This window comes from Hippopotamus amphibius, chromosome 4 (assembly GCF_030028045.1).
Source record: "Hippopotamus amphibius kiboko isolate mHipAmp2 chromosome 4, mHipAmp2.hap2, whole genome shotgun sequence".
Lineage (NCBI taxonomy): Eukaryota > Metazoa > Chordata > Mammalia > Artiodactyla > Hippopotamidae > Hippopotamus > Hippopotamus amphibius.
Window position 1 is genome coordinate 71,065,881 of NC_080189.1, and position 15,542 is coordinate 71,081,422.

General features: G+C 32.6%; 1 protein-coding gene across 4 annotated transcripts in view; it reads right to left on the reverse strand.

Moving 5' to 3' along the window:
• Positions 1-386: 386 nt before the first annotated feature.
• The window catches only part of SNX13 (sorting nexin 13), a 136,756-nt gene continuing 121,600 nt past the window's right edge, over positions 387-15,542 (reverse strand). For 3 of the 4 annotated variants that reach the window (XM_057731326.1, XM_057731324.1, XM_057731325.1), the window contains 6 exons: positions 12,437-12,598; positions 10,911-10,982; positions 8,397-8,542; positions 8,074-8,142; positions 6,378-6,490; positions 387-3,912 (listed from right to left, as the gene is read on the reverse strand). In XM_057731326.1, the coding sequence (XP_057587309.1) occupies positions 3,665-3,912; positions 6,378-6,490; positions 8,074-8,142; positions 8,397-8,542; positions 10,911-10,982; positions 12,437-12,598 (810 nt within the window). In that variant the 3' untranslated portion in view covers positions 387-3,664. The remainder of the gene's footprint in view (positions 3,913-6,377; positions 6,491-8,073; positions 8,143-8,396; positions 8,543-10,910; positions 10,983-12,436; positions 12,599-15,542) is intronic. The other variant, XM_057731323.1, reaches the window with a different exon arrangement.

Genomic DNA, 15,542 nt, shown 5'->3' on the forward strand with positions numbered 1-15,542 from the left:
GAGTACTGAATCTACTGCCTTTAAAATTGAAACCTCTAAAATAGCAGGCAGACTATGAATTTAAAATGAGATCAAACAATAATTATTAATGAATTACTTACAGATCTTTCTCTCTGTGGCAAAATTTTAATTTTGTATGTAAGGAAGTATGAAGTTTCTTTAATGTTGTGGTAGTAAATTACTTGCCCCATAAAAGCGAAAATTTAATGCAGTTACTTATAAGTCAGTAATCACTCAATAAGTTCATCTATGAACCTGGAACTGATTTCTAAAATGCAAAGAAAGGAAAATACACACAGATACTAAAGATAAGACAATTGAGCAAGCATTTTTTAAAGTAATAAAAATACATCACTACTAAATAAAATTCAACAAAAAGGTTTGTTAATACTTTATTAGTATTTTCTAATGGACAAAACAATGCAAACCAAATAAAATTTTTAATCTTTTTTAGTTCAATAAAAATAACTGACATTCTGATTGTTGTTTCTTCTTGGTTAAAGTATTGATAGAATAGTTAGGCACACAGTTGACACTTACTGTACAATGAATGATATGCACAAGTTATCTTTTAACAATTATAATCCTAAAATGTGCTCTTTATATTTTTCCCTTGTAATACAGGAGCCATGCTCCTATAAGCAAAATTTACTAATAACAAAAGAATTTTACAAGGAGTGGCAAAAAGACTTTTAAAACAAGTCCTTAAATAAAAGGATGCAGCAACAACGGAATGTAAGTTGTTGGGTTAAGAAGACAGTTTAAACTAGATCTCAAAACATTAAAAATTCATTTATTTTACAATTACTCAAATACACATGCATTAAATGAAAATATTGCACAAATTAAAATTTTAGACTGTGAAATTTTATATTGTTCTTAATTTTTTAAAAATTGGTACACTTTCTGGTAGCACTTAACTGATTTTTTCCAAATACCAGCAGCACAAACTTAAAATGAAGGAACTGAAATATTCAAGAAAGTTTTAATTTTTTTTTTTTTAAAATTAAGGCTAACCAAGTGCATCCATTGGTCAATGGCACAATTGTTTTCAGCAACTATTCAGAAAACCCTAATCACAGGAAATGCCCATTTAAGCATTATATTTAAATTATACAATCAATTTTTTAGGTGAATTAACTAGAAGTTAGTAGTGATGGTTTCTAAATAGTTTATGTTACCTGAAAAAATCAGAAAACCCAAACAAAGAATGATTAATTTGGAAGGTTCTTGCCTAAAGGCACCACTGACTTAAAAACACATTCAAAAATCAAATATCAGAAGACATAAAGCCTCTTCATGTATATATTCATATATGCAATAAATGCATTAAATGTAATAACTTTATTAAACATAGTACACTGTACTTGAATTATGGGTTAAATATTTTACACACAGCTCAACCAAGTCATTCAAAAAGTTTCTGTAATTTTAGCATGACCACGGTTCTCTCTGATGTAAAACACTGATGTGCAAAGAGAAGATGCACAACCGTTTACATAGACCACCATTTGACATCTCTGCTTTTGAAATATAAACTCTTTTAAATAAAAATTATTTTAAAAACCCATTTACTCAAATAGTTTTTGGTATGATTGCAGTTCTCTTGCAGGGCTCCATGAGAATTTGCAATCCTGAACGACCTTTCTTTCCCTGGTTGATGGCCAGTGTTCCTCACATTATCTAGAAATGCTTTTTCACATGTACACACTAGGCTCTTACATAAATTCTTCTAACTCTTAGATATATTTATGTCAAAATATACTTGAAATGGGCAGGAGTATATCTGAAAATCATTGCACTTACGGCCATGTTGATGCATCCTACAGACATGTTTCACATATCTTTTCTTCTAAAGCCTGGGGTGTGAGGAAAGACCAGGGCAGGAAGACAAATTGAGAAAAAGAAATATTATATCTTCCACTGGAGTCAATAAGGATCTTTTGTCATTTGGAAGTTTAAATAAAAGGGATTTTATTTATGTAATTCTGAAGACATGCAACACAGACTGAATATATGCATACTGTAAGTATGCACAACAGCATTATTAATAAATATGATTATTATTATAAAGCTTTAAAGGAAGGCTTTATTCTATTAGGCTTCACTTTGTAAGTAGGATCTCAGTGAGAACAAGACAATAACATCTTGTTCCAATCTTAAAGCTCCCAAACAACTGGGATACCAATACTCTGTCCCTTTATCTTAAGCACCCGGATGTTCTTTTAATACCAGCATCTTGGCTCAGTGGTCTGATAAACAGCTTCACTATTTTAAGGTTTTAGTGTTAAATATTTTTAAAACAAAAGACGCTGACACATCCAAACCCTTAGTCAGTGGAAGTATTTAAAACTATGCAGAAATCCTGCATACAAAACATACGAAGACTTCTAAGATGGACAAACGGAGAATGAGAAAACTATAGGAAATGCAGAGGCTCCAAAACTGGAAAAGGTATCTTGTTGTTACTGGTATAAAATTATTTTAGGGACTTAAATGTATACACCAAGGGGTTTTGCCAACTTGCTTTATTTAGTAGAATTTTACATTATGCAAAATATAAATAAAAGCATATTTTGAAAAATATTATAGTTCTGCTTTTATTATTTATTTTCATATATGTACACTAACAGAGTTAGGAATTTGTATGCTTACATATGACTAATAATAAGCTCATTTAATCCTCTGATTTGCTATTTTTGCAATCACCTAACGTATGTCTAGATCACACAAATTAAAATCATCATATAGTAACTTTCAATGAAGTAGTTTTTATTACTTCCCATATTTTTAGAAGTATTTGGCAGTTCTTTCAACAAATTATAGTCCCTATTATATAATCAGTAATCTCCTAGATAAAGAAAACTGTAATAATTTCAAAACTTAAATAAGAGCCACCATATGCTTCTTTTTGCACACAGAATACCAAAATAAAACTTATGATTTTGAGTACCATAAGAGCAAAACAGAGCCCTTAAGACACGTATGAATCAATTAAAATCTGATTTCTACCAATGAATAACAAATCCAATCAAATTTTGGTTTTGATTGGTTTTATTTTATACTAGGTTTTTATTTTATGTCACAAAACTGTAATTTGGATATAATGTTACTTCACACTTTAAGGGAAATCTGTCACTTTCCCTACACCTGAAACAGATGTTTCAAAGATCATTCACCTGGCTATCTATACTATATCAAAATTCCAAAAAAGATCTATAAAATCATTATGCAAAACAAATCCCACCAAACAGTACATTGCACAATTTCCCACTGTTAAACAAATTAGCCAATTTATCTGTGAACCCTTGTATTGTGCTTTCCTTAGCTCTCATATATATACTCTGGCACTTTGTCATTGCTGGAGAATGCTGATTAGTTTGAAACGGAAGAGACCAACGTCATTCTTGCTTGAGATGAGAGCAGTATCCTCTCAGTGTTGCAAAAATACGCACCAAATCATTTAAGACACGGAAATCTCTCTTGGTAGTGGCTGGATTATAGACAAGGATGAGAAGAACCACAGTCTTATGGATGTATTAATAATCTACTTTGAGACATTAAAAGACTGGTGCAGACACAAGAGTATATGAGTTAAGCCCCAGAAGATCTGTCATACCATTAGTCCTGGACAAAATGAACACCAGCTTCATAGATTGGAGTGTCACCTTTTCTGTAAAGAAGGCGCTTGAGTAGTTTGAAGTTTCTGTTTATACTTCTGCATCTGCTTTGACCGTGAATGCAGTTTGTTGAAAAGTTCACGGAATTTATACTGTGGAAATAAGGTTTCCAAAAAGCCCTCCAAAAAAACATAAACCATCCTCCTATTTAACTGGTTGTGCTGAAACATTTCAAAAACACGAAGAATACCTTTCCGTGTTGTCTCAGCCCCAATAATGTGCTTCAGTTCATCTAAATGCAGGGGGGAGAGGAGAAATAAACATTTTATTATTCAAAGGAAATACGAGGCCTGAACTATGCAAAGTTAATGTATGTAAAGTACAAAGCAGAATAACTGATAAATAGCAAGTATTCACTTAATGACCTTAATATAAGTTTCATAACTGATTTAAAACTTATGTATGTTTGCAAGTGTGCATGCACTTACACAACAGATATTGGGAGACAATACAGCACAGGAGAAAGTCGGACCCAGACTCAGAAACCCCAAATTCGAGTTATAATCTTGTCCCTTATATAACTTACTCACCCTGAGTTTGCTTCCTCATCTGTAAAATGGGAATTTATAATAATCAGTATCATAACTGTAAGAATTTATAAAGCCTTGATTAGATAATGTGAAAAGGGATCTGTAAACTCTAAAACACTAAACAAGTATTCTTATGTCACCTAATGCACAGTGAGAAATACTATGAGAAAATGTGTGAAAGTCGATCCATGATTTCAAAAAAACTTGCAACACAGTAAAAGTGCCATTAAAATACTAAAAAAGCATAAAGATATTTACAAGGGTCAGAACTCCACATGAGATAATAAGGAAAGGTTTCCATGAGATAATAAGGAAAGGTTTCCTTCAAGGAAGTGACAACTAAAGCAGATTTTGCTGCCTGGGTAGGATTTTGATAGGTGCAAACAGATGAAGGATTTAAGAACATGAATGAGCAAATAAGCACTAAGTGGAAATGAAAACAAGACAGGCTCAAGAAATAGGATAGTACAGTTTCGCTGCATTTTAGGATTCCTGTAAGAGAAAGTGGTGAAAAGAATGGAAAACTGAAAATGCTGTGACATCAAGGTGAACAAGTTTGGAGTTTACTCATAGGCAACATGAAGTTACTAGAGACACGTGAATATGGGAACATCATGTATGATTATTCTTAATTGTTCATAATCAGGGACCCTATAGCAAGGATCCCGAAAGCAATATTGTATTGCTTTTGAAAAAACACGCAACCTCCAAAAGGTATGTTTCTAACTAGGGTATGATATAATTCAAAGCAAATGGTTTTTAAATTTATTAAAAAACAGGTGAAGGATTATGTATGTATACAAATATATATTTTTATATCTATCCTCACTTCCTTCAAGTCTTCCTATAAGTGTCATCATCTCAGGAAGGCCTCCACTGGCCACCCTATCTACAACTGCAGCTCACTTGACACTTCCCTTTTCCTGCACTGTCTCCTCAGCACTTACCACTATCCAATATACTGTGCTTTATATCTATTTCTTTCATCTGTTTTCTGTGTCCTCCTAGTAGAATGTAAACTCCAAGATGGCAAAGATGAGTGCAAAGAATAGTGTCTGGCTCATGAAATGCTCTCAATAAATATTTACTGTTTAAATGCATTAAGATTTCTTCCAGTCACATAACTGGGTCAGTTTATAGCACCATCTGGTTTATTCTAATAGTATATTAATAGCCTAGGTTATTGTTTCTTTTTATTTTTCTAAAATGTTATTTCTATAACTTGCTTTTTATCTCCAAATGCAACAGTATAGTCTATAGAGCAGAATAAACAGCCATGTGGCAAATTTCCAATTAAACTGACAAGAGAAAGTTGTTTAAAATTTATGATAAAAATATAGTTTAAATTAAAAATAAAATTATAGGAAAAGAAATAGATACTGAAAAGTATATTTTTCTATTCTCTACATCTATAATTAAAATGTGGAGAAGAGATATCTAGGTATTTTCAAAGATATTTATAACCAAAGAAGAGATCAAACCACCACCCATCTACACAAAACTTCTGAGAGAAGACAAAAGGAACAAAATGAATCTAAGTTAGTGAGACAGCAGTGTTCTATATTAACTCAAATTAGACCAACAGAATGCCACTATGTATACTTTCTTTAGGATCAAGTTTTAGTAAAGATTAAGAATGGACCAATCAGTTGTTTCAAAGGGATTCTTTGAAAAAATTTGTTTGTTCTCTTAAGTAGAACAAATATTCTTCCCGAAAACCTAATACTTCATATACTTTTCTTAGCCCTTTAATCTGTCACGGATTTCATTTATCATCAACTTTATGCTTAGAATGTTTCAAGGCAGCAAAGTGAAATGGTCAAAAGCATCACTTTTTTTCTGGTGGTTGAAAGCAGCAGCTTTGGAGGAACTCAGAGCTGAATCAGAATCCTAACACACTCACTAGCTATAAATCTTGGGTGACTCACTTAACCCCGTTGAGCTTCTGTTTCCTCACATATAAAGCTGTGATGTTAATAGTGCCTAGGCTTCATAATATTGTTATGAGGGTTAAAGATATATGAGAAATTCCTAGCACAGTGCCTAGTATATGATAAGTCATTAAATGATAGTTATTATAATCAAAAGGCAGCCAAACTTAGCATGCTCAATGATATAAATTCAGAAGTACAAATTAATGAGATTTATACCAAAAATGTTCACTTACCTGGCATAATTGAAAGTAATTTAGTTTTTCCTGCAACTCTTGTTCTCATTCGAATAGCTTTATCTCTGCATGGAACAGTCTCTGCTAAAATGCCATTTGGCCAAAAGGTGTCTCTATTAAAGAAGATTAAATACATTTTGTAAATGTTTTCATTTTCTAATGATACAAGTTGGTAAAATTATTCCAATTTTCTACAGAAAACACAAATGTAAACAGAAAAAGGAAACAATTCTGAAATTTTATATAGGTGTGACATTCAACAAACAGTAAGTACAGCGTTCAATTTTAGGTGTAAAAGGATATATATAAGAAAAAATAACAGAAGTATGCCCTGGAATAACTTATAACTAAGTCAATATAAAACAAATTCTTTGCCCACACCTTATAGCTGTACTGATTACAATGTTTCTTTCACATATATAAACCATTCTCCTTTACTTTCACAGTATGCTTATTAATTCCTGTTCCCTAGTTCTCAGGCCAAAGGTAGGAACTGAGCACAATAACTAAGCTTCCATGTGGGAATGTGGTCTGAGAGAGACAGACTACCCAGAGTAGTCGTTCTTAACTCTGACTGCACGTTAGAAACACCTGGGAGCTTTAAACGATCTTAACATCCAGACCATCCACCAGATTAATTAAGTCAGGCTCTTCGCAGATGGGACCCAAAGCATTAGTACTTTTTAAAGCTCTCCAAGTGATTCCAATGTGCAGGCAAGACTGAGAACCAGTGCTCCAGAAAAACAATATTTACCTCCCCCTGAAACAGAATGAACATGCCAGGGCAGGTGGTCCAGCTTTTAGAAACAGTATGGTACAGTGAGGAGAAACTTAGCTTCAGATTAGAGAGACCTGTTTCCCCACTTTCCAGCACGTGAGCCTTTGAGCAAGCTGCTTAACTTCTCAAATTCTCAATTTCCTTGTAACAAAATGGAGACAAAAATCCCTATCTTGTAAAACAGTATAAAATCAGAAAGTGTAAATAAAGTAGTTGGACAGTGCGAAGTAAATACTGTTCAATATTGATAGTTCCCTTCTTGTTTCTATTACTTCAAAGTACATGATGCCATGAGTATTTATGCCTTGCTTATCTCTCAAATTTAGAAAAGACGTTTATTTCTCTGCCATGCCACGCTTTTCTTGAAGGGACTGAATCTTAACCTCTCAGTTTCTGGTAAGAGGGCTAGACACAGAAGAAGGGCTCAGAATATTTTTACAGAATGAATTGGAGTATCACTATTTTTAATTTGAACCTTTTCATAGGTTCAAATAGTTAATAAAAATTTAGATCATGGTCAGGGACATACATATTTCTAAAATTTTTCATTTAAAATCAAGATTAGCAAATACAACTGAGAAAAACTAATCCCCAAAACTAGGTAATCTGATTATATGACCATACCATGTTTACACTAATATTTCAATTATTTTAAAGCCACATTACTATGATAAAATGTAGCCTAACATCTTAAAGATTTTTCATTTACACTTTTTTCTATTCTGGTTTTAAAAAAACGAAGATGAATAGGTCCGTGGGACAAATGTTTATAGTTCTTACAAGTCTCGTTGCTCATCAGTGATGACTAAAGCCAACTTTAAGGCCAGGAAGAAAAGGAATGCAATCGAAGTTAATTAGTGGTAACAATGCTCAACTCTGCACTACGTGGGAGAAGTGACTGTATCTTAAGATATGTACCTGAAACGTTTCACTAAGTCGGCTACTTGCTCAGGTGAGGTCATCCAATCAACATGGTCAACTATTTTTCTGAAAGTAAAGAAATTTAAACGAGTAAGGTCAAGATTTTAGAAGGTAAATAAAATAAAGAAACATTACTTTCATGGAGTAAGCAACTTAATTTGTATGTAGATTATCTCTGGTAGCAACAGACTGCTTTAATAATCTTCTTCAAAGGCCCAGAGAAGGACATTCCCCTAAAAAAAGGCTGAGCAATCTACTTTCAGAAGTAAATCTTTAAAAGTTAAGTAAGATCAGTGCTAAGTAGTATAAAAAAAAAATACCTATTGATAGTATCACCGTATGTGGCTCTAATAAGCTGCTGAAGTAGGTTTTTGATATTCCTTCGCAACCACTGATTTCTCTCTTTTAAGTCGAATACTTCATCCATGAGAAGCAGCATTACTCTAAGTGGAATATTGTCATCCACCTGACGAAAATGGGAAGAAATAAGGATACATTTATTTGAGTTTGAGTTACCGATCTACTATGAATGTCTAATTTTGCTGCTTTTACCAAATAATTGTTACCTTTTACTGGCTGGAGAACAAGCTATAGCCTTTATAACCAACATTTCATTCTAATTTAGAAAAAATATTTTTAACAGCCAGTTTGACAGAATACAGAATTTTACAACTCTACAATGATGAGTAAGTTCCAAGGCTGTAGTGAAAAACACTTCTCAAAGTGGATTCATGATGGTCTTAAGAAAAGATGATTTGGGATCTTTTAGTAGAGTCTGTATTAGTTTATAAGGCAAATGTTAGCCCCTCTGCCTATTCTCTGGGGGCATCCTTTTCAAAAGAACAAAATATTCTCAATAGTTCTCTTTATTTAATAGAACAAAATACAATCTACACAGAACAGCTTGTTTGGCTTGGTTAGTGGGCTGTATGTATATAGGTATTTTCAGGAAAAAGAAGCTGAAATAAAATCCAGTACACAGCTAACATTACAAAAGACAACTAGATTACTGGAATTTCCTTTTAATTTTTAACAAGTAAAAATTTGTACACTTTCATCATGGGAATATTCAATTAATGATATAAAAAGTAAAGAAAGACAACTAGAATGCTTTGATGTGGAAATATACATATAAAACAAAAACAGGTGCAGATTTAGAACTGCAACAAAAACTGCATAATTGTCAGTAATTTTATAATTCTTTCATCACTAAGCTACTCTTTCCAATTACTTCCTCATCAATGTTGTAATTTAAATACTGAGAAAAAGCAAGGGTCATACATTTTTCACTGTCGTACATATTTTCTTAGTGTACCTTCTCTTTCACATATTTTTCAATAGCTTAACCACTTTGGAGGCAAAAATCAATACTGCTCTACTCTCTGACCAAGCATATTCATGAGTCTGGTGCTACATGACAATTCTAATAAACAGTTAAACTGTAAAAACCCTTAACAAAAGGTATAATGTTATGGATATTATAACAGTACAATGCATAATAAATATTCTAAAATATTCTTGAAAAAACAAAAACATTATCTTTGTTTACGACAGTTTATTATAAAGAAATTCAATGTGAAACTGAAGACAGATAATTATAAATTTAAAATAAATCTGCTTAATAGAATAGAATATAAAGTCCAGACCCAAATATTTAAAATAATCAGATTTGTGACAAGGGAGAAACATACACAGGGGAAAAGAAGGCCTTCTCAGTAAATGGTGCTTAAGTCAACTGGACCCCTACCTCATTCCATACATGACAATCAACCCTAAATGAATGGTAAATCTAAGTTTTGGCATGGTAAACAAAAACAACTTTCAAAGAAAACCATAGGAGAACATCTCTGTGACTTCGCAGTAGGCACAGATTATTTACAGAGCATAAAAGCACACAGAGTAGAAGATATTCACAATACACAAATACTTATATCTGACAAAGAACTGATATCCAGATTATACAACACATTCTTAATGATCAAAGACAAAGACAGCCAAGCCAACAGAAAAATGGGGGAAAGAGCTAGACAGATAAGACAGGACACCCAAATGGCCAATAAACTTATGAAAAGAGGTTCAACATTTTAATAGTCATCAGAGAAATGGAAATCTGCATAAGATACAACAACCAGAATGGCTAAAATTAAAAAGGCGTAACATATTGAGTTTTGGCAGGCTGTGAACCACTGAAATTCTCATGCATTGCTGATGGCAGTGTAAGTAGTACAAACACTTTGGAAAACTATTTGACAATATCAATTAAAACTGAATTTATGCATAACCTCTGACCAAGCAATTTCATTCCTTGGTACAGAAAGAAACGTGTACTTATTTATTTAATCAAAAGACATGTACCAGAATGTTCATAGGAGTACTGTTCATAAAACGGCAAATAAATTGTACTATATTTACAAAATGTAGTACTGTAAGGCCACAAGAATGAAGAAACTACAATCACACAAAACAACATGGAAGATTATCACTATGTTGAGCAAAAAAAGCCAGACTTAAAGGAGTACATACCTTACAGTTTCATCTACATAAAGTATAAAAGCAGGGTAGAAGTCAGGATAGTGATTATCCTTGGTAGAGGAGAGGATAGTGACAGGAAGAAAGCATTAGGGGCTTTCTGGGGTACTGGTAACGTTCTGTTTCTTGTTTATAGTGCTGATTACATGGATATGTTCAGTTTGTAAGAATTCATCAAACAATGTTTACAATATATGTACATTAATGATAGATATATATATATTATACTTTATTAAAAAGTTAAAAAGATCTGTCAAGTATGATTTGAATTTCAATTGAATGTTACCAAAATAAAATTAACTCACAGTATCATCAAGTTGAGCTGAAACCCGACAATGTTCAGGATCTGAGTCAGTCTTCGGAATTAAAGGAGGCACCTAATATTTAAAAAAAAGAAAGAATAAAGTAAACACACTAAAGCAGAAAATGAAGGAACACAATACAATAAACCAAATTGAGTATCAAATACAATGCACAGGTTGAATTTGGTTTGGGGGACAATATATAAACAAAATTTATATAGCATTAACAAAGTATTAACAATCTAAAGTTAGAAGCCAAATATAAAAGAGTAATTATTTCATTACCAACAGATTTTTTTTCCTTTAAAAAAAGGATTCATTTTGAGTTGGAAGGAGATATCACTCAGTCAAACTCCCATACTTTTTAGAATTTAAAGCTAAGTAAAGTTAAATGATTTAAAGACCAAAAAGATAGTAGCACAGCCAGGGAATGGAACTCCAATCTTTTTCATTTTACCATAAAGAGCCTGATAGCATGTTAACAGGCTTAAAGGACTAATTGACTGATTGCTACATAATATAAGTTATGGGGGAAAAGGACAGAAAGACCAGTGCCAGTTGACAACCATTTCTCAGCATAGGGACCATCAGGATCACCTATTACAACCCCTTCATTACTGGTGAGGAAAAAGGAGCCTGGAAAAGAACAGCGACTTTTGTACGAAGTTATACAGGTAGTTATCGGCAGAAGTGGCACAAGACAACTCTCACTTTAGTGTTAGCGTACTTCCCCACTATTAGAAATTCAGATGAAACATCAGACAAGGTATGAGAAGTGATAGAAAAGTATGATTTACACACACTATATTTTAGGAGTTGTCTCTTACAATAAAGAAATTCTATCGGTGTTTATATATATTCCCCCTTCAATGAAACATGATCTAACAAACAGGAAGTTCTAATAGCTACATGATTTCTTTTTTTGATTATAACCTTAACCAACTAGGTCAAAATTACAAAAAATGTAAATTAGGAAGCAAAAAACTACTCGGTTAACTACCTATAATCTGCTAGCATAATGAAAAAGCTTCTCAAGGAACTCTTCTATGCCTCTCACAAGTAAGATATGGATGCAGAGATTGGTGATGTTGAAAGACTCTAATCTTATGAATCTTGATTGTGTGACTCAGGAGAAATTAGACTTTATGTTTACTCATGAATACCAGTACAACTAATGTACACAACAGTACGTACCTGTTTTGTTATAAATTTTAGTGACATAATAGAATAAACATGGCTTAATGGGATAAAACAGTACAAAGAATGTTAACTTTAATAATTTTAAATAAGTGCTTTAAATGGATTTTAAAATTCTACTGTAGCAGAGACTGAGGAGTGACTGGATTTTACAGTATCCATTTTTGATAAGAATTAATTCTCTTTAGTTTTTTAATTCTTTATGAGCCTAGGTGTCTAGAGGGCTTTGGACTTATAATGGGAAATAAGGTAAATCTAAGCAGGAGCTCAGTAAATCTTTTAATTGACCTAAAAATAGTTTTCTTTAGAAATTACTGAAAACATCTTCTTACCTTGAAAAATGATTGCCTTATGTCTTGACCTAATCTTTCTGACATTTTGCCCATGTTGTCTGACATTTTAGTCATTCCCTCTGCCAAGCTATCAGGAAGGGATTTAACTGCATTTGAAACATTCCTCATAGAATTTCGAAGCGGATTTACAAAAGTGTCCATCTAAAGGGGAAAAGATATTATATCATGACTTCACTGTATCAGATTTGTTATTCAACTGAGACACCTAGGAAAATACAGAGTGCAACACATGAAAGATGTAATAATTTTCCAGTCTATAATATCTCATTGCATCTTAAAAGAATAGAACTGTTGTCTTCAGTGTGTCTTTAAAATGTATTTTCAGACACAAATACATGAATAAAATTTTTGAGTGATATGGTTATTGGTAGAAAATGAATATAAACGTTGGGTTGCCTTCTGATTAAGAAAAACTCTGAAAAAATGAAGTTTTCCAAAAATAGAAATTGGTCCAAGTATAAACAGCCACAACATACTTCTGCCACAAGTCAACAATGGCACTGATATTTTGAGGCGATATTGAAAAGCAAACAAGCAGATAAAATAAACAAACGGAAAGCTCAGTAACTAATAAGTAACTAAGATTTATTTTTTAAAAAAAATAATTTTTAGGATATATTCAGTTAGAATCTATGGAAGGAATCTGGAATCTATTAGGAAGAAGAAGAGAAGCTACAAATCAGACATATAAGCCATATTTTATCAATGCAGAACAGAAAAACCATAAAGAAAATATGATGAGATATAAAAAGAAACAATCTCAGAGGGACAGGAAGCTTTAAAATTGATATTCTGACTGTACAAATATCAGATACTGTCAATTAAGAAAGGGAGAGCCATCTAAAGAAACCAAAGTAGATGCATATGGATCTCTCTGAGATTTTCAACAGATAAAAAAAAAAACCAAATGAAAGAGAGAGAAAGAGGAAGGAAGGAGGGAGGGTGGAAGGGAGGGAAAGGAGAAAAGGGGGCATAAAACCAAAGTTAAACAAAACTGTAAGAATATTTTCCAGAAAATGTAGAATCTCAGAAAAACTACCACAGAAACAAATTATGTTCCATGAAAAAAGAAAAACAAATAGCAGTAATAGCAAAATAGTGAGTTCCCCACAGCTCAAGAACACAATATTAATAGATGATATCAAGAAGATAAAATTCTTTAATATGCTTTCATGGTTTCCAATAAGAAAAACTAGAAAAGGTGAAATAGATACTGTTATTACAACAATAACAAAAAGTGAATTTCAAGATAACTGTAAAAGTTTAGTAATTCCTTGGCTTAAGCAGAGCCAACAGTCTTATAGATATGCTTGCTGGAATATACAACCTCCAGAAAGGACACTGTCACAGTACAACAAATTCAAAGTAGAACCAAAGGATAGAAATGAGGAAGAAGGGCTTGAAAACCACTACCACTGGTGAAGAGAGATACAGAGATAAAAAGGGTAAAAAGATGAAGTTAACTCTCTTGTGTGTGCACATGCACTTGTAAAATTATATACATATTTGGGTGTAAAATTATATATACGTATGTGTATAATTCTAATTCTACACACAGTAGTTTTCAGTTAACCAGAACAGTGTGTTCAAATCAATCAGGACATTATTTTCAACACTGAGGTTACTGCCAAGTGTTTTTTTTAACTGTAATAACTCTAAGTCATGAGAACACAAGTAAAGTTCTTAAGAGAGATAAACACGAGGATACCACACTTAAAATGTACAACTTGAGGGAAAACTGCCACCACTCTACTAAGTTTTAATGTTCACAAATGAGGTAGAATTTCAGAAGCATAAAAGGCATGAATTTCACTTTAATTCATAACCTACAGTGAAAATTGTTTGAATACCATCAAAAATATTTTAGAATTTTATATATCTTACACTTCACAGTAGAAACATGGGTTCAGCTAATATAACCTTAAGTTGGTTAAATTAACATAACCTCAAATGCTATCGAGGCATAAGGCTAACTACCACTGATACTCTTTCAAAATAAGAGAACTTAAATCTGTATCATGACTTAGATAATTAAAAGGTTGCCTGTGCACCAGTCCCAGACCTACAGAATCCATTTCTTTTTCTTTCCTTTTCTTTCTTTTCTGTTTTTCTCCCCCTCCAACTTTTGAGGGTAAAGCGTAAGCATCTGTGTTGGGGGCGGGGATAGGGGAGCTAAGAGGCGTGGAAGAACCTCCACATGTGATTATGAAGCTCAACCCTGAAAGAAGTTGAATTTTAGAAGCATAAAAGCAGTCCATCTCAATACAGTAACATTTCCAGAAGCAGGATTTGTCTTAAAACAGATGTTCAAAGCAAAAACAGAAAGAAAATTGCAAATTACCAGGCAAAAGAGTAAGTTATGGATTGCCAGCAAAAGTGTACACTTAGCCTGACTTACATAGATGCTGTCTCTTCATTCAATTATCACCTCAGTTGAGTTATTTGCATTGGTAAAAACACAAAGGAATCTTAAATTTAGGTCCCCATCTATAGCTTTAAAAATGCCATCACACCATGATACAAAACTGGATAGAAAGATACTGTGTGCACAGCGGAAGACTGCTTGTCAACTACTCCTGGGAATTGGCCCATAAATTTTGCAAAGCTAAACAAATTGTATGGCAAAGTTAATGTGTTATAAAGTATTATTTCTCAACCTCTGAAGAGTGACTGATAAAATGTTTGCAAATGATTTTCTCTAATAGCTATTTAATTTCCAGTGAAATATAATTAAGGAAAATGTTAAACTACAATTTAGCCAAAAAAGGGAATGTAGCTAAAAACTCCTAATTCTTGATATGCATGAAAATTATTGACCTCCTGAAAAGGGTCAAGATGAACTTGGTAATTACCAATATGATTTATGAAAAATGTATGTTACTGCCTATTTCCAGAAACGATTCAGAAGGATTTTTACACTCTAACAGTAATTTTTTAAGAAAGCAATACGTAACTGTTTGGAGATCATATGTGTGTGTGTGTGTATATATATATATATATATGTACTACTGTCGGTTGGTAAAAAAGAAACTGTCTACATTTAATATAATGCTTCTTTTATCTCAAAAAGTTCTTATCAATTTAT